We start from the raw sequence: 19,282 nt of genomic DNA on the forward strand, positions 1-19,282 counted from the left end.
CGAAGTTAATCGTCAAGGTAAGGAAATCACTCCTATCTCGATGATATGTCTTCACTCGTTGTTACGAAAGTGTAATTAAAATTAAGTGAAATTATGCATGCTAATGATGTATAATCGTATGATGTATGCGCAAAAGTGAAATCCTAAAAATGGTTCAAAATTGACAAGGAAGAGTTTCATCATAAAAGATCGAAGATAATAAAGTGTACATCTGATAAAAAGGAACTTGGATTTTCTGGGAGAGTGAGAGTACTGACGAGATGATGACATCTAGAAATTCAAAACAAGAAATGGATGAGACTTTTAATCATAATGTTTTTGTTTAGGAAAATTGACTTCATGTATGCATCACATAGCACATAGTTTCTCACATGGATCACCAAATAGTTTCACATAGTTTAACATAGTATTACACATAGAATGATGTTTCACATAGAATAATGAAAGCAATATAAATTTAGTTTGTTCACGAAAGAGAGTAGTTATTAATTGTTTTGGATTGCGATAATAACGTGCTTCGTGTTCCCAAATTTGAATTGAAGATAACGCTCAAATATAAATCACATGATAATTGAGATAGCATAAAAAGAGATTTTATCAATAAATATGGAGTGTCACGGAACGTAACATAGACTATTCCAAAGTGAATCGAAGTCCTTTTCGAATTAAGGAAACGTGCTTTGGCCTAATAGACAAACATTCTCATCGAGGAGCGACTAACGATGTTTGTCCTTCCAGTTACTACACGTCCTTAATCGATTGGGTAAATCGAAACTTTGGCGAGATCGAAAATCAAGGAATGGGACTAGTTAACAAGATGCGAGTTTCACCTCTAACTTGATAACATCGTACCCTAATGTGGTTGGTACTCATCCAAGGATGAGGGTCCACTAGAATATGAAAAGGAAAACTCCCAACAAGGTTTGGATATCACTCCTAACTTGAGGGTAGATTTCGTGCAAAAATCAAAGTATAGCTGAGTGAAAATCATCACCAAGTGTGGGAATCACCCCTATCTTGATGAATCATTTCGATTGTGTTATAAGAGTGTCTTCAAAGCTTCCAAGTGTGTATTGTGTTAGCCTTAGGAAAGGCTTGTATATTAGAAGTCCAAAAGAATAGAGAGAAGCAAAGAAGAAAGCAAGGATAATGTCTTTAACAGCAAGTAAATGAGAAAGCTCTTAAACTATAGACTAGGTAAAGCAAGGCAATCCTAATTCCCTATAGTTATGGCTCTGATACCAATCTGTCACACCCCAACCGATGGCGGAAACATCGAGATGAGACGTACAAACTGTTCAAAGACATCATAACACTAGTTGTGACAATAATTAAAGTTTATTTCATTGATATTCATAAGTTTCATACAATACATGGAAATGAAAAAGTACATAACATAGATTGTAAATTTAAATAGTTGATGGGTTTCTAAGCCATCCTAGCCTTTTCTTGTTTTCTTGAATCCTCAGCCTGCAGTATACATTTAAAATACAATCAACAAATAATTGCTGGCGAGTATACAGGTTTGAATATAGCATAATAGAGTTAAATAGTTTATCAAATCTATTCCATGTGAACAACTGATATTAATTAATTGTTATACTCGTAACGATGAAATCCACATGTCCAAACCATAGTTTAACGCAATTAACATAGCCTAACCCTCGAAAGGGTGGTGATAGAGTTAAAAGAACCTAGCAATACCCGTATATACGGGAGGGGCGTTACAACCTACAGCGCTGCCATTGTTAGGGGAGGCTTGCAAAGTTAATGAACATATAGCCATAGATGTTAACATCAGCACAACATAGATAATCAATGATCAAGTAGTTTCACAATAGTATGGATAGATTGTGCAATGAAAGTGTTTATCATTGTGTTTTTGATAAGGAAATGCATACTACACCCAAACGTGTAAAAAGAAAATGGGTCAAGTATACTCACCTTAGGTTGCGTTGCGTATATTGGAAAAAGATAATAGAATCAGGGATTTTCCAAGAAGATCGTGCACAAGAGAACTACCCTATTAATTTGAGGATTTGATTAATTATTTGGGAATTTATAGAATAATTTAGATAATAAGACATAAATAATACAAAATTCCTAAAGTGTTGGAACAATAAAATAAATAGGAATTTAAATAGATAAATAATTATTTTAACAATCTAAAATAATTACCACAACATTAGTTAATAATCTTATAAACAAATAACTTATTTATAAAGTTTCTAGTTTATAAAACAAATAAATAAATCTGAAAATAAAATAAATAAAATTTCTAGATTTTTATTAAATAAACAATAATTCTGATTTAAAGAATATAAATCCTGAAATTAATAAATATGATCAAATAATAATTAAATAGTAATTCAGAATTAATTTATAATTTAAACAACATTTAAAATAAATATTCTGAATTAATAAAAACAATATATCTGATTTTTATGATAATAATTCTGAAATACATAAATAATTCTGATTTATAGATTCTGAAAATAAATAAATAACCTGCTTTTAAAGTATAATTCTGAAATAAAATTCTGATAAAAAATATACAAAAATATGATTTCTAAATATTATTAAATAATAATTCTGATTTGTAAATTCTGAAATAAATAAATAGATAAAATCTGATTTTATTAAATTTCAGAAATAAATTCCGAAATAAATAAATAAATAAAATCTGATTTTATTAAATTGAAATATTTAAATAAAATTCCGAAATAATAAATATGTTTTAATAAATAGATAATAATTATAAATCTGATTATTTTAATAAATAAATCTGTTTTATTAAATTTCTGATTTTAAATAAATATTTCAGATTTAAAATAATTAAATATGTTTAGTAATAATTATATTAGTATATTTGTTTTCTAAATAGATATATTTGATTTTTTTTATAAAAATTTTCAGTATTATATATTAATATTTATAATATATAAACCTGATTTTATGTATTTATATCTTATAATACTGAATTATATAATAATAATAATAATAATAATAATAATAATAATAATAATAATATTAACAGTTGTATAATAGTATCGATACGTAAATCGGAAACGAACATATAGGTCGGAATGCGTTACCGGACAAGGATGGCGATGGTCGGCGGTCTTTTGCAGGTTTCCGGCGACGGCGGGTGGTGGTCTTCCGGCGGCGTGAACGACAACGAACCGAGTTCGGTTCGTGGTTTACTTCGGTTTCGGTTATGGTCGAAAATGAAAAGGAAAGATCAAGAAGGTTAGGTTGCCTATATAGGGGATGGAGATGCCAGTTACGAACAATGGAAGGTCGCAAAAGTCCGGTCGAAAATCAATAGCCGGAGAAGATGAAAGGTTTGGCGGTTTCTTTAGATTTAAATTACGCAATTAATGACTGATTAAATGCAAAACAGATCCAAGATAAACACATGTTCTGGTGTAGACCAGTTGGTTTGTGCGCTGTTTGAGTTGTTGTTGGTCGCGGGTTCGAAACCCGGTTCGCTCACATCCTTGGGATTTAATCCCTTTTTTTTGGTATAAGTTAGTTTTAACTAACTGGGTTAGCCACTAACTGAGTTTTCCAACTCAGTTAGTGCTGCCCTTTAGTAAAAGCTAACCAGGTTAGGTTATTTAACGAAAATGCTTAAAACATCAATAAAAATTCAGAAATAATTATTTATTTAATTTAAATTGTTATTTTATTCATTTAAAATAATAATAAAATAATATAATAATCAAATTTAACCCAAACTTCAATATTTTTACCGAATCAGCGTATAAATTCCCAATTTTGTACGGTTTAGGGTAATCTCTTGGCAACGATGAATTAAAGAGTCGAAATTAAGATGGAATTCCTCTGTTTTTACGTGTTTAACATAGTTTCAACGTGTTTAACATAGTTTCAACGTGTTTAACATAGTTTCAACGTGCTTAACATAGTTTCAACGTGTTTAACATAGTTTCATAGTTTCAATGATTCATAGTATTCAAACACAAAATATGGATAAAATCATGCAATTTCATTATGATTTCAAGTCTCGAGTACAATTTTGGAATTTGAATCAAGTACAACAAAGGTACAACTTACAAAGGTAGAAAGTACAAGTAGACTTTCCAAAAATGGAAAGTTTGAAAATACGAAATGTTACATTTTGAGCCTATACCTTTCGTTTGATCACCCACTTAGCCCATAACCATAAGCCTTTTCGTTTTTAACCCGTGTGATGAAAAATTCGATTATAGGAATTTAAGTTTGTATAGTTGTGATTCATTTGTAAAAAAAAAATAAAAAATAAAAAAAAAAATAAAAATTCAGAAAATGTTGCGAAAAAGAATGAAAAAAAAACGATGAGAAAAACACAAAAAGATGTGCTAGTAGTTTGTTGAATAAAAGGCGAAAGTTTTTGCCCATTGTGGATGTTTATAGTTTGCTTTTGTTTAGGATAGTCTTTTGTAATAAAATTCGAATTTTTCATCACCATAGCCACTTAAAAATATCCTACTCCTACCCTTCGCCTAGCCCCGTTACAACCCCTCAAAGACCTTTTGACTTGTGCTTAGTATTTATGTTCGATAGTGGAGAATGATTGAGTTGCAAGCCTATGCGGGTACGTGTTCTATTTGGTTTTGAGCGATTAATTGTTGAAAAGCTAATACATTACACATGTTAGCAAACATTAAGCCGAGTGGAGAGCACATTGTGAGGGATATGCATGATTTGTTAGTTTTACGGGCGGGTTAATCTTGGGTAACCATTTGTGTATCTAAAGCACGTCACCGCTGAATACATTGAATATTGTAAAGAGTTTGAACTTTTGTATGACATTAGACCTTAACCTTTGTCTCGGGAATGGGATGTATATTCATTGTTTGACCCACGTGAAAGTGAAAAACAGATTTGCTTGAGGGCAAGCAAAAGACAAGTGTGGGGATGTGATACGTGGTTGAAAACCGGTGCCTGTTATTGTTTAACTTAACGTTTTTACGTAAGTTTTAGTTTCGAATAGCCTACTTTTAATCAAGAATGTGTTTTGCAGGTTTGATGGAGTTTAAGGAGCTTTTCGGGAGCTTTACGGGTCACCGGGTCGAAAACCGGAGCACCGGGATGCGTTACGGATCAACCGGAAGTGCAAGGAGCGGAAAATGGAAAGTTGGATTTTTAGGGGCCGTCGGCGACGGGGTCCAGGCCGTCGGCGACGCCCTCCAGATAACCCCGTATGCTGAATTCACCCGTAACCAGTCAATTAGCCCGTCGGCTAAACAAGGTTTTTTGGGAGCCCGTCGGCGACGGGGTCAGGCCCGTCGGCGACGGGTGTTGGTTTCGTGAAACGTGAATTTTGGCCATTTGGGGGTTTATTTCGAATTCTATTGGTTCTAGCTCATTCAATTCGGGGGTTACACATGTTTTTGAGTTTGAAAGATATTCTTGGAGCCATATCTCATCTATCTTTCATCACCACTTCATCTCAATTCCATATTCCACCCTCTCAACAACCCGAATTCTCATCCGAATCCAAACCCTAGTTCATCACCATCACAATCATCCTTCCGCTTTCAATCCATTCATCACCACCAACCATTCCAAACCCTAATCATTCAACCATCCATCTTCAAGCTCCAAGATGACCCAATTCAAGTCTCGTGCATCCGTTGATCGTGCCATTTACACCATGAGCGGCTAATTCCTCGGAGGTTTCACCCCGGTGTAGGTTAATTGTAAGTCTAGGGTTTGAACAATGATTTAGTTTGGTTTTGTGACAACTTGATTTGTATTTGAATTGATTGACAATTGTCTTGCATTTGAACTATATTTGTGAATTGTCGAGTGAGTTATGAAATTTGACTTTGCGAAATAAGTTTGTGCAATTATGCCTTGTCATTCAAAAGGTTTTACTTGTCCAAAGTAACGAAGTGCATTGTAGTCCGTGTATGCGTTGATAACAATTGGCACCTAAGCTTTGATGATAGAAATCCGTTAATAACATATTCAAGTGAATTAAATCTAAAACTTGTAAGAACCCTAGGATTGCAATAACCGAACCGGGTGTGAACCTTGTTTTCTCTATCTTGTCAAAACCTTATTTACATTATTGCAATTGCTTGTTTTTAGTAGTTATAATTTATATCTTCCAATCAAACAAAAACACAAAAACATATCTTAGCAAGCTTCATAAAAGTGACATTTTCTACATTTCATTCAAAGTCCATTCGCAAACCACATACTCTTCGTGGTTCGACCGCTTGCTACCACTAGCTATTTGTTAAGGGTAATTAGGGTATATAAATATTATCTTTGACCGGAGTGCGACTCTCCGATCACCCACCGGTAATATGTGGAAATATCGGGGTGTGACAGCCAGGGTGTCGAACCATGAAGAGTTTATGGTTCATGTCAAGATTCAGTTGATTATTAATTTGGAACAAATTATGAAGCTTTCTATTTAACTCCTTTTGTTTGTTTGTTTGGTTTTTAAAAGGAATCATATTGAACCAACAATTTACTATTAACTAAGAAAAGGATGTGTAATTAAGATTACGGAAACTTATACACTTGATTGAAAACAATACTTTGGAACAAGGTTCACACCCTGTTCGAAATTACAAGACCTAGGGTTCCTACACATTTTAAAATTGATTTAATCACACTTGGTTATTAACGGATTTAGCATTACGATGCTTAGGTGCTGATAGCAATCAACGTTACAACGAACGGACAAAAATGCACTTCGTTACCAAGAACATGTAAACCCTAATCTATGCCAAAGTTAAATTTCCTAACTCATTCAACAATTTGTAATTTCAAAACAAATGCAATACAATTAACATAAAGTTCAAATATCCAATGCAATAAGTCAGAAAACAAATCATAAACAAATGTTAATAACCCTAGAAATCTTACAAAATTTACACCTGAGTGAAACCCTAGAGGAGTAGTCACTCATGGTGTGTGAGACTTGAACACCGGATGATGAATGCGAAGAATGAGCTATGAATCTTGAAATCTTGATCTTTGAACGGCGATTGATGGTTTATAATATTCCTCCAAGAAAATTGGAAAAATAATATATTCAACAGTGTTAGATGATGATAATATGATTATGAAGTGATTAGATTATGATTGGTGATGATGATGATTTCGAATGCCTCTCTCGATGTGTAACTCCTCCCATCTTCACGTGCTTCCCACTCAAAAACACCCAAGACCTGGTCAGACCCCAAACATTGACTGAATACATGTTTCATTGATATGTATAGCATTGGCGACGCGACTCAGTCCGTAGCTGACGCTGACGTGTTTCTCGACACAGACTCCTACTATACACAAACTCCAGACACCACGTTCAGGCGTCGGCGATGCGGGTACTCCCCGTAGTCGATGCCGGTCACTTCCAAAATGCTCCATCGCTTCGTTTCTTGCATCCTCTGCTGCCTAATCTCAATCCGATGTCCCGTAGAGCTCCTGTAATGCTCCTTAAACTTTGCTAGACCTACAAAACACAAACCATGCCAAAGTAGACCTTATAAAAACACAACTTTAAAAAGAATAGACACCGAACTTTTAACCACGTATCAGGTCTTGTAAATGAAGTCGTTTTAAACAACATGGTTTCCAGTGACTGCATGGGGGTCTTCCATCTCTTTGTGAGGCTCTAATCTGCTGCACCTCATTTTGTACGTCATTTTGAAGATGGATGCTTTCGAGGTACTACTTCCTTAGGGTTTGAAAAATGTTGCATGGCTCCATGTTTTGAGCTGCCAGCTGCTTCATCAGCTTATATTCGTTGGGTGAAAATCTTCGTACAAACATGTGGCCTGGTAAATTCTCAGCGGGTTCGTGGTTATGTTTAGGGTTTCCTAGTACTATCCCCCAGATGACATGCGTCACGGCCCACTCCGCAATCGGTGAAAATGGGCAACTGAGTTTTTGGTTGTTGGCTTTGCTAACCGTTGCTTTTTGTACAGTTCTCACCACCACTGTTGCATTCAAGCCATACCCTCCTGGTCCTACCACCAACATTCTTCGATCGACGAGTCATAATAACGTAATCATTCCCGTTTGCCCTTTTTGTACATATTTCTTCAGTTCTTTTAGAGACATGAAAAGCTAAAACACCTATACGGTTAAGTTCCATTTTATATTATATATATACTAATTTTAATATGTAACATCTAACTAAATGAATGTGATATCTGCTAAGTTTGATACAGATTGCCCGGGTTAGGGGTTGATCATCATCATCATCATCATCATCACCATCATTATCGTCATCGTCATCATCATACGGTGGTGTGTTTAGAGGCTCACTACTATATCCTCCGCCGTCCGGATGACCTCCTTTCACATACAATGAATGTGATGCTTGGTTACTTCGGTAAGGAATGCTCGGGTTAGGTGGTTATTCATCATAATAGGGTGGTGTGAATGGAGGCTCACCATCGTATCCTCCGTATCTATCCAGATTGTCTTGTTGCACGTAAGAAGATTCAAACTCGTATCCGTAATCCAGATACCCTTGTTTTGCCAAATAACATGGTTCATCAACAGGGGGAGGCTCACCATCGTATCCTCCGTATCCATTCGGATTGTCTAGTTGCACATACTAATAATCACACCCGTATTCATAATCTGGATACCCTTGTTGCGTCGGATAATATGGTTCATCAACAAGGGGAGGCTCACCACTGTATCCTTCATATCCATCCGCATTGTCTTGTTGCACGTATGAAGATTCACATTCGTATCTGTAATCCGGATACCATTGTTGCGCCGGATAATATGGTTCCTCAACAGGGGAGGCGGAGCCTCGTTCAAGTCTTGAAACAATTTGTTTTCATTAGCAAGAACGCCAAACACAACTTCCTCCTCATTAGAATCTGGAACGGCCGAATCCTCCTAAAACAACGATATGATAAATATTTACTAATCTCAAAAACAACAATGAAGGAAGTTAAGCTAGTAAACGATACAAGATAGGTTTCAGGCACCCCATGAGTCATTTGAATACTGCCCAAAGAAATAGTTGCTGTCCCAAAACGATGACATTTTGGCTTCACACTCGTCCGACGATTGATATACCAGGAAAGAAAGCAAGTAAAAGACTAAATATCGGCGTAGGGTCATGAAGAAGCGTCTGTGTGTGCCTATTTGTATGATTCAAATTTACAATAATACGCCCCGTTTAGCCCTGTACTAGGCGTATAGCTTTAATCACGTGCCCAAAGAACATCATATCAAAGTTAAATCAGGTAGTTGTGAGCCTCTTATAGCTCTGTACGTGGCGTACATAAGAATCATATAAGCTCCTCGTACATGCCATTACGTACCGTATATTTGATTGATTTGACACTGTACGAGCTTGACCATCTGGTCGGTGAAACAAACCCTATACGCATCGTACAGAGTTGTATGAGATATATATATAAAGATAGGGTTTAATGTGCAAATAGGCTGATGGGTATCCAAATATGTAGACCCTTTTATATATGATATAGTTTCTACAGAGCTGTCTTCGAGAACTCTCAAAATAATTTAGCCCTCGGGTGAAATAAAAAATTGGGCCCAAAATTGTTGTAAGAGGAAATAAATTAAAAAAAATAAGACCTTGGTGGTTGAACCAAGACTTGAACTTGAGACCTTGACATTATCTTGAGATAGTTTTTTTCCACTCCACAACCGAAACTTTTATGTTTAATAAATGAATGCATATTTTAAATACATCATTTAGTAAAGCATATAAAAACCTTTCGGGCCCTTTGAAAATTTGGGCCTCGAATGACGGCCGGCCCAAGAGTCGGCCCCTGAGTTTCTAAACACTTTCTTATTTATGTTTTGATCATACTAACACTTTCTAGACATGAATGTTTTTGTTAAATTTATTTAAAATATGATGTAGAATCACATCAAGTTCAAAGATAGATTGAAATATTTTATTGAATTCGAGGTTGAGTTTTTTGACATTCTTCGTGAAAGTAACCCATCTAGCTGCCGATCCAAAGTTAACTTTTCCCCTAAAACAAAAATGACTAAAACATATTACAACACAATCACTGTCTCCAACTTTTTGTTTAATTTAAATACCCATGGCCTGCACCATTATTTAACTCATCAAGTTTCGAACTCACAATGGCCTGCACACTACATTACATCGTACATGACACATTTGGACACATTATCTCCAACTGTCATAGTAAACATCGTTCAGCCTGTAAGATCTTCATTGTAAACAACGGTCTGATGCCAGCAACCTTAACCTTAACAACCTATATACATTCGACCACATTCCATGTTTTTGGCGTTCATCAACCATAACAAAGTACCCAAACATAAACCCACTTTTGTGTTTCAACTTTCATTAGTGACCAAACACAAAACACCATGCATAAGCGGTTTCAGCGAGCGTACACATCGATTAAGGAAAACACATTCGTAGGCTGTGCGAAAATCGCGACAGTTGGGGGTTTTTGCGACATAGATTTGATTATCGTAAAAGCGACTTCTCCAGACGACATACCTCTCCGCGATCGGTATGTCCTCCAACTATTAAAAATATTTTCGGTTTCGCCACCATCTTACCGCACTTTTGCGACGAGTTTTTCACGACGATTTAGCAAGACAAAATGCTGGAGAGTTGCTTTAAAATGTTTAATTCTTCTCCACCGTTTGCTTCGAGCATTGCCTTATAATAGCCCGTTTCGAACCGAGCTTCTATGGACCCGTTCCAACGGTTACTTGTCGCTAGATCCGTGCCCCTTTCGCGACACTTCCTCGTCTAATTCCCATGATTACACACATTTCATTTCATCTTATGCTAATCTCCTCAATGAAGCATTAGACTGTCTCACAGTCGATTGCGTAGACGCATATATCGATCCTGAGGAATCAACCGACGATGAAAACGATGAAGAACACGAAACCCTAATCCCAACATATCCCGACAAAATGAAACTCGTCTCCGAAAAATTAGAGATCTTACCACAACTTCAAACCCTAATCGACCGCGTAATCGACTGCAAGCCAAAAGGGGCAGCTGCAAGAAGCTTTCTTATACAATGTGCACTCAAATACATCATTCGTGACAGCTTCTTTTGCTACAACAACTACCGTTGCGAAATAGTTTCAGTATTAGATCATCTAATTCAACTCCCCTACAGAAGCTGCATGACTGCTTTTGGTGTATACAAGAAAGCCGCAGTTCAAGCCGATCATCTATCCGAATTCTACGACTGGTGTAAATCAGTCGGGCTTTGCGGATCCTACGAATACCCATTTGTTGATCGGATCCCAGAGATCCAAATACAAGCTCTAGAGAGTTTTCTTGACGGTATGTGGCAGTTAACAGAATCTTCATCTTCATCTCCAATGGCATCCACTGTTGAATCTTCATCAAGTTCATTGGAAGATGAGAAGCCACTTATTAGGTTTAATAATTGGGTACAGTTTGATGATGAAGAAAAGAATGAAGAACATGCATTGATAACATTTGCGACGAATGATAATAATAATGTTATGACTTGGGAAGTGTTGTTGGAAGCTTCGGTGATTCTTGCACCTCTTTTGGTTTCTGATAATTATTTCTACTTTCAGGCTGATAGTGATGGGGGATCATCTAGTGATTTGAATGAGGAAAATGGTGATGATTTGAGGATTCAAGTGTATAATCCTTATGTGGTCAACCCATTTCACTAATCGGATAATACATATAATGGTTTTGCTGTATCAAATGCTACGATACTTTTATAGGGTTTTCTCGAGAAGTATTCAATTTGTTTGTTATATAAAGATTGTGAGATTTCTATGAGGATGTATGAACCTAAAAACTTTTGATCAACATATATGGAAAATATACATGAAAACGTATGATATTATAGTTGAATAAATAAACACTCTTTTAATATGGGTTTTATTTTGGCATTTTTTTTACACATATTGAAAGTTAAATTGAAACTAAAAAGTTTTAATTTATTAGACGTGTTTTAGCCATTTGGGTTGTGGCCCAGTAGTAAGTAGTCTTTGGCTATTTTGGTGAGACCCATGTTCGATCCTGGTGAGGGTGTGATTTGAGAAGAATTAATTTTGCTTTTACAAAAAAATATTAGGCGTGTTTTGCGATCATGATCTAATGGTGTAGTAGTACTGGTAGAGCTGTTTTATGGAAGTCGAGGTCAACTAACACAAAATTTTTCGCTTTTTATTTGGAATGTATAATAACGAAAGGTCAAACAACCCAGTTATTTTGTTACGATCGACCATATTGTTTTTATGAAAAAATAAATGATCCCATTGCCCATAGGTTATTTTCTTTTTTGAAAAAAAATATATATACTTACAAAAAGCTATATATGTTGTAAAACAACGGCCTAATAGCAACATCTAATATGTAAAGGATACTATAGAGAATATAGAGACAATGAGAAGTATAGAAAAATGAGAGCATTCTCCTTCATTGAGTGTACATATATCATATATATAGATCAATACAACAACAACCCTAAATCCAATTAACATTAGGTCAGGCTTGACCTATGGGCCTGAATGTCTGCATTCATAACACTCTCCCTCAGACATTTAGAAATACACATACATTGTTAACATTATACTGCTAGATAATGTTTACACGATTCTTCAGGACCGATGTTAACTGATACTGCAGGACCAGTTATGTTGCCTCATTAAAACCCAGTGGGACAAAACTTAGTCAAGGAAAAAGAGTACATACACTGTGTATATTATGGGTACATTACTCCCCCTCAATTTTACTTATATATCTTGATGATATTGAATCCAATCTTCTGTGACAATTGCTTGACTTGTATTTGGCGTAGTCTTCTTTGATTTGAGTGTTGTTGTCTACATTGTCTTCATACAGTATGGCTTGAGCTTCTCTTGATCAACTCTAATCTACATACTTCTTAAATATGCTGAAATCTTCAACCTTCATAACTTGTATCTGGATTGAGATCGAACTCTATGCGAGTCTAATATATAATCAATCATAACCCAGGACGCCGTATTGTTCTTGTGGAACTATCCCGTGTCTCGAGTTTGTAAATATGTCAAATAATTATTTAATGCGCTTTATAATTCTCTCTCTTTAAAAACCATGCCAAGAAAACCCAATGGGACAAAACCGTAGCTAAGGGAAAAGAGTGCACTACGCATTATACATAATTAACAACATGATTTATGATGATGTTAAATTAGTACTTCGGGACCTATAAGATAAACTGATACTACTGGATCAGTTATGTTGTCTCGTTAAAAACCTTACCAAGAAAACCCAATGGGAAAAACTTAGTGAAGGGAAAAAGAGTGCAACCTTTGAGATTAGAACTGTAATCTTACCAATACATCTATCAAGAACGTAATATCAGATGTCGTCTTGTTTGCAAGATACGTCAATGCTCTGATCGCAATAAAGTATGGTACTTCTTGACTAAGTAGTTCAACATCTCTTTCTTGGGGTTGATAAGAAAAATTTTTTTTCTATGTCAAGCGATCAGACAATCGTTCATGTACTCAATGATTGAGCTTTTTCTATATAACATCTTCTAGATGTAGTCAGATTGATGAGCAAAAATAATACATATATACTCGAACTACAGGTCGAGAATAACTACACTTTGTAAAGGTCATTCAAATTTTCCTCTTTAGTTTAAGAGTTCCCTCTCGATGATGTTTACATTATCACTGTAAGAGTGAAATCTTGTTAAATAGATGTAGCTCATTTTATCAAAATTATACCTCTCTTTTTAGAGTATAGTCGACTGTACCACATACGAGTAGTTTCCTTTAAGATTCATATATATAACACCTATGGGGTTATTGTTTCATAATGCTTTGAGCATTTTTAATCCTTCAGGGGGTTTTCATACAGATGTCATTTGCAATTGTCTCATACATGTATGCGGTGATGACATCGATAAGTTGTTTTATCTGAAGTCATTCTTAGATTGCGAGGCTGCTTAAACATCTAAAGATTATCGCATCCACTACAGGGGTATACGTTTCCTCGTAATCAACTGCTGGGATTTGGGAAAAATCTTTATGTTAAAATGCGTGCCTTACATCGCAAAAACTCGTTATTTATGTTTCCTTTTATTTAAAGACACCCATCTATAACCTACTGGTTCGACGTCTATGGGTGTTCGAACTGCTGGTTCGAAAAAGTTTACTTTGTCGAGCAAATTTAGTTCAACATTAAGTCATGTAGCCATTTTGGCTATTTGTGTGCGTACACTCTTGCACACTTTCTATATACGTAATCTTTTTTTTTTATTTTTTTTTCATCGATTACATCTATTGCTATAGCATAATCAAATATATCATTTTACACGTGTTTCATTACGGTTTCATATTGTACTTATTTTGTACATAATTCATCGTGATCTCATATTTGTTTGGTACTAGAGTTTCTTTTAGAACTCCAGTAGCATCTTTTGGGGTTTTGACAACAACCTTCTTTAAGGTTTAGTATGCAACCACTTCTGGGGTTTTGTATGCAACCACTTATGGTGTTTTATGTGCCACCTCTTTTGGGTTACACCAACTGCGTTACTCTGCTCTTTTTGTGTTTGTGGGTTTTATCTTTTTTTTGGAACCGATTTATCTCTCACAATTTATTAATATGATAATCATTTTGTAAGTACTTCCATTCGAGCAGATAACTTTAAGCTGGTATATGTGACTTTGTCACCTTATTTGTGTTAGTGAATGCATCTTGTATTTCATTTGTTATTATTTGCAAATACACGCTTTTTCTTTTGGACTTCAGATTTGCATTGACCACTTCAGGGGTCGATATATAATAGAGTAAATTGCCATTTTAGTCCCTGAGTTTTTTCCAAATTTGCCATTTTATTCCAAATAGTTTTTTTTGCCTCTGGGTCCCTGACTTTTCCCTTTTGTTGCCATTTTGATCACATACACTAACTCCATCCAAAAACTCCATCTTTAACCAGGGGTATTTTGGGGATTTTCATTTTAAATGTTTTCAATTGCCATTTTGATCCAATTCCAAAAAATCAAAAAAATTCTAAAAAATCAAAAAAATTCCAAAAAATTCTAAAAAAATAATAAAAATTCTAAAAAATCATAAAAATTCTAAAAAATTCTAAAAAAAGTACAAAAAATCCGTTTCGGCGCGAACCGTTTCGAACCCGAACCGTTTCGAGCTGAACCGTTTTGACGCGAACCGTTTCGACCCGAACCGTTTCGACCCGAGCCGTTTCGAGCTGAGCCGTTTCGAGCTGAACCGTTTCGAGCTGAACCGTTTCGACGCGAACTGTTTCGAGCTGAACCGTTTCGAGCTGAAACGTTTCGAGCCGGACCGTTTCGAGCTGAACCGTTTCGAATCGAACCGTTTCTAGCTGAACCGTTTCGACCCGTACCGTTTCGAACCAAACCGTTTCGAGCTGAACCGTTTCGACGCGAACTGTTTCGACCCGTACCGTTTGCGTCGAAACGGTTCAGCTCGAAACGGTTCGGCTCGAAATGGTTCGGCTCGAAACGGTTCGCTCGAAACGGTACGGGTCGAAACGGTTCGGCTCGAAACGGTTCGGTTCGAAACGGTACGTGTCGAAACGGTTCAGCTCGAAACGGTACGGGTCGAAACGGTTCAGGTCGAAACGGTTCGGTTCGAAACAGTTCGGGTCGAAACGGTTCGCGTCGAAACGGTTCAGCTCGAAACGGTTCGGGTCGAAACAGTTCAGCTAGAAACGGTTAGGTTCGAAACGGTTCAGCTCGAAACGGTTCGGCTCAAAACGGTTCAGTTCGAAACGGTTCGCGTCGAAACAGATCAGCTCGAAACGGTACGGGTCGAATCGGTTTAGCTCGAAACGGTTCGGGTCGAAACGGTACGGGTCGAAACGGTTCGCGTCGAAAAGACTTAGCTCGAAACGGTTCGGGTCGAAACGGTACGGGTTGAAACGGTTCGGCTCGAAACTGTTCTGCTCGAAACGGTTCGGTTCGAAACGGTTCAGCTAGAAACGGTTCGGTTCGAAACGGTTCAGCTCGAAACGGTTCGGCTCGAAACGGTTCACGTCGAAACAGTTCAGCTCGAAACGGTACGAGTCGAAACGGTTCAGCACGAAACGGTTCGGGTCGAAACGGTACGGGTCGAAACGGTTCGCGTCGAAATGGCTCAGCTCGAAACGGTACGGGTCAAAACGGTTCAACTCGAACCGGTTCGGGTTCTTAACAGTTCGCGCCGAAATGGATTTTTTGTATTTTTTTAGAATTATTTAGAATTTTTATGATTTTTTGGAATTTTTTTGATTTTTTGAAATTTTTTTGATTTTTTGGAATTGGATCAAAATGGCAATTGAAAACATTTAAAATGAAAATCCCCAAAATACCCCTGCTTAAAGATGGAGTTTTTGGATGGAGTTAGTGTATGTGATCAAAATGGCAACAAAATGGTAAAGTCAGGGATCCAGAGGCAAAAAAAACTATTTGGACTAAAATGGTAAATTTGGACAAAACTCAGGGACTAAAATGGCAGTTTACTCTATATAATATGATGCATTTTTTTTATGTTACAAGTCTTTCATTTTCTTGTCTCCCTCTAAGATTGGGAATACGATGTACATATCCCATTTTATATGTTATGGTGGTGCTATTGGTACATAGGCTGCACAACAAAATATATAAAAAAATGGAAGCTTGGTTCTCTTCAGGAGACCAGTTGTAATGGGGAGTATTTGTGATAAGCAGTTGGTTTTGAATTGATATAATCAATCGATGAATTCTGTCTCGACTACGTATGCCTCTCACTATATTTCACATTGTGCCCAACAATGGTCCCTACAATTGAGTTGTTTAAGAACAATGTTAAACCATGTCAAAAAAAAAAAAAAAAAAAAAAACAACGTTCCATAGTGTTGGGCATATGCTACATACGGGTAGCTAAAAACTCACATGTAACCATGTATGAATGCCACAATCCACACAACTGTACATTTCAATGGTCCCATATAAGAGGGATTGTTTGTAGGAGTTTATTGTTTGGAAGAGCATAAAAACTTATTTGCCATAAAAAAAAAAAAAAAAAAAAAACTAACTAGACATATGATAAGGCATTTTGGGAGCAATGTTTTTAGATTACTTAGAGGTGCTAAGGTGCCGGTTAGCATGTTTGATTGTTTAGCATATCATGATGCTATCTTGATGACCTATTTGGTCATGCCATGTGGTGAACGTATAAATAATCTAGTAACTTTTGGTTACTCACCATATTTGATTTAATGAAATATTGTGGAAAATTAGTATCATTTCTAGTAACTTCTAATATAGTCTTCTGACCATATTTGCTATACTCTCATACAACATTCATGGTGGCATCATTACAATTTTCTTAGTTATGTATATGATCATAAACTTTGAATTGATATCATCATCACATTCATATTAGGGAATGGATTAGAACCACAGAACTTTTATGCTTGTTGTTTCAAACTTTATATATATTCTTTAACAATTAATGATATTTGACGATGGAAATTGTTTTGCTCAATGGAATATGATATATATTTTTCTCATCACATTCTCTTCAAGGAATGGAATAGAGTCAGACAACTTTCATGGTGACTGTTTCAAACCTTATACATCAAGAGCGCATTTGAGGTTTGACAAGTGGAAATTGTTTTATTCCACATGTATAACTAATCTTTTCACCACATAACATCAATTATATGACCGAATCATTAAGATTTATCAGTCCAAAATCTTACAAGCACCAATAAATTTACAATAAGCTTTAGTGAGTTTGAAACTTCGAATGTCATATTATAAATAAATCTTGATCACTATTCAATCATTTTTATAACGTGTGATTATATACACAACTTTAATTTATCAGCTTCATTGAAGACTGTTTATATACATAAACAATGGCATATTAATGTACAAAGTCAAATTGTACAATATATAATTAATATAAGATGTCTTCTCATCAAATACAATATAATAAAATACATATAATTAATTTGCCTTACTGTCATGATTGAATATTAAAATATATCAAGAACACTATTAAAAAGGTTTATGGTAATATGTAAAGGTGATGATTATACAATGCATCACTTTATATTATGTCGCTATAAGAAATGACTTATGGCACAACCTTATGAAATAATATTTTTTTCATCACTTGTAAGAAATATATAATTTTTTTTATTTAACATATCATCTAAATAAATTAAAGCATATAAAAGACGCAATAAATTGCAATAGTGATAATCCTATTATTATAAGTTATGCTCTAATTTATCGACATCGTGTGCGTTAGCTTTCAAATTAGTGGTGTTCTATAAAGGACAAAGTTGATATATGATGAAAGCCACAATAAAATCATATATCTAGATTAATAGTAAGATAACATTTATAAAGAAAGATGAGTAAATCAATATATGATTTTTTTACTACTAAAATATAGCTATAATTTGTCATCAAACAAATTAAAAATTATATGATAACATGTCATGTAATGTCATATAAAACATCAAATTTCTTATTCTTATATATCAAATAAGAACACTATAAACATCACACTTATCGTATTGTATTTCTAGTTAAATTGTTACGAACAATCACATTAAAATTTATATGTCAAATACAAGTATTACACATCAGAAGTGAATGTACATGAACATATTGAATACTAAACAGACTTTTTCATGGTATAACTGTCAACGATTGTATACTAGAAAATCATCTCCATCAAACGTTATTATGAAATATGAACAATGCATACATAAACATATTATATAAACAGTATAAACTATAAAGCCAACAAGTAAGAGATATAATATGTCTATAATTTCGTACTGCAATTTTAAAATCATCATCTCTTAAATTAAATTGTAAATCACCTAATTTTCTATAAAAAATAGTATTATTGTGACTATCCATGTTCCTAACTCCATATCATTTAGTTTTATGAATATTGTGACTATTCATGTTCATAACTCCATATCATTTAAGATTGTAATTAAATGGATATTAAAGATCATTTGGAGTAATAAGAATTAATCAAATTTGTAACGTAAAAATGAATTAAAATTAACAAGGAATGAATTAAACTGCATGATGGGAAAAATGATATTTAATGATTTTAATTTTTAAACATTAACCAACATCATATATATTAATAACAATAAAAGGCTATTTAATTACTAATCATAAAATATAATAAAAACAATTTATTAGAACAACAATGAAAGACTATTTAATTACTATTTACTCATTTCGTAAATTGAGAAAAAAATAGGTAAATATACATCAACATGAATTAATG

At 34.9% G+C, this 19,282-nt stretch overlaps 1 protein-coding gene across 1 annotated transcript; it reads left to right on the forward strand.

Annotated features, from left to right (window-relative positions):
• The first annotated feature begins 10,318 nt into the window (after positions 1 to 10,318).
• LOC110870035 (putative clathrin assembly protein At1g03050) lies at positions 10,319 to 11,892 on the forward strand. Its single transcript, XM_022119233.2, has one exon. The coding sequence runs from the start codon at positions 10,366 to 10,368 to the stop codon at positions 11,674 to 11,676; it is 1,311 nt and encodes a 436-aa protein (XP_021974925.1). The 5' UTR covers positions 10,319 to 10,365; the 3' UTR covers positions 11,677 to 11,892.
• The last annotated feature ends 7,390 nt before the right edge of the window (positions 11,893 to 19,282 follow it).

This window comes from Helianthus annuus, chromosome 8, assembly GCF_002127325.2.
Source record: "Helianthus annuus cultivar XRQ/B chromosome 8, HanXRQr2.0-SUNRISE, whole genome shotgun sequence".
Taxonomy (NCBI): Eukaryota; Viridiplantae; Streptophyta; class Magnoliopsida; order Asterales; family Asteraceae; genus Helianthus; species Helianthus annuus.

What these genes read in the sequence shown, in the direction of transcription:
- LOC110870035 (XM_022119233.2), top strand. Translation starts at nt 10,366, where the DNA reads ATGCATAAGCGGTTTCAGCGAGCGTACACATCGATTAAGGAAAACACA.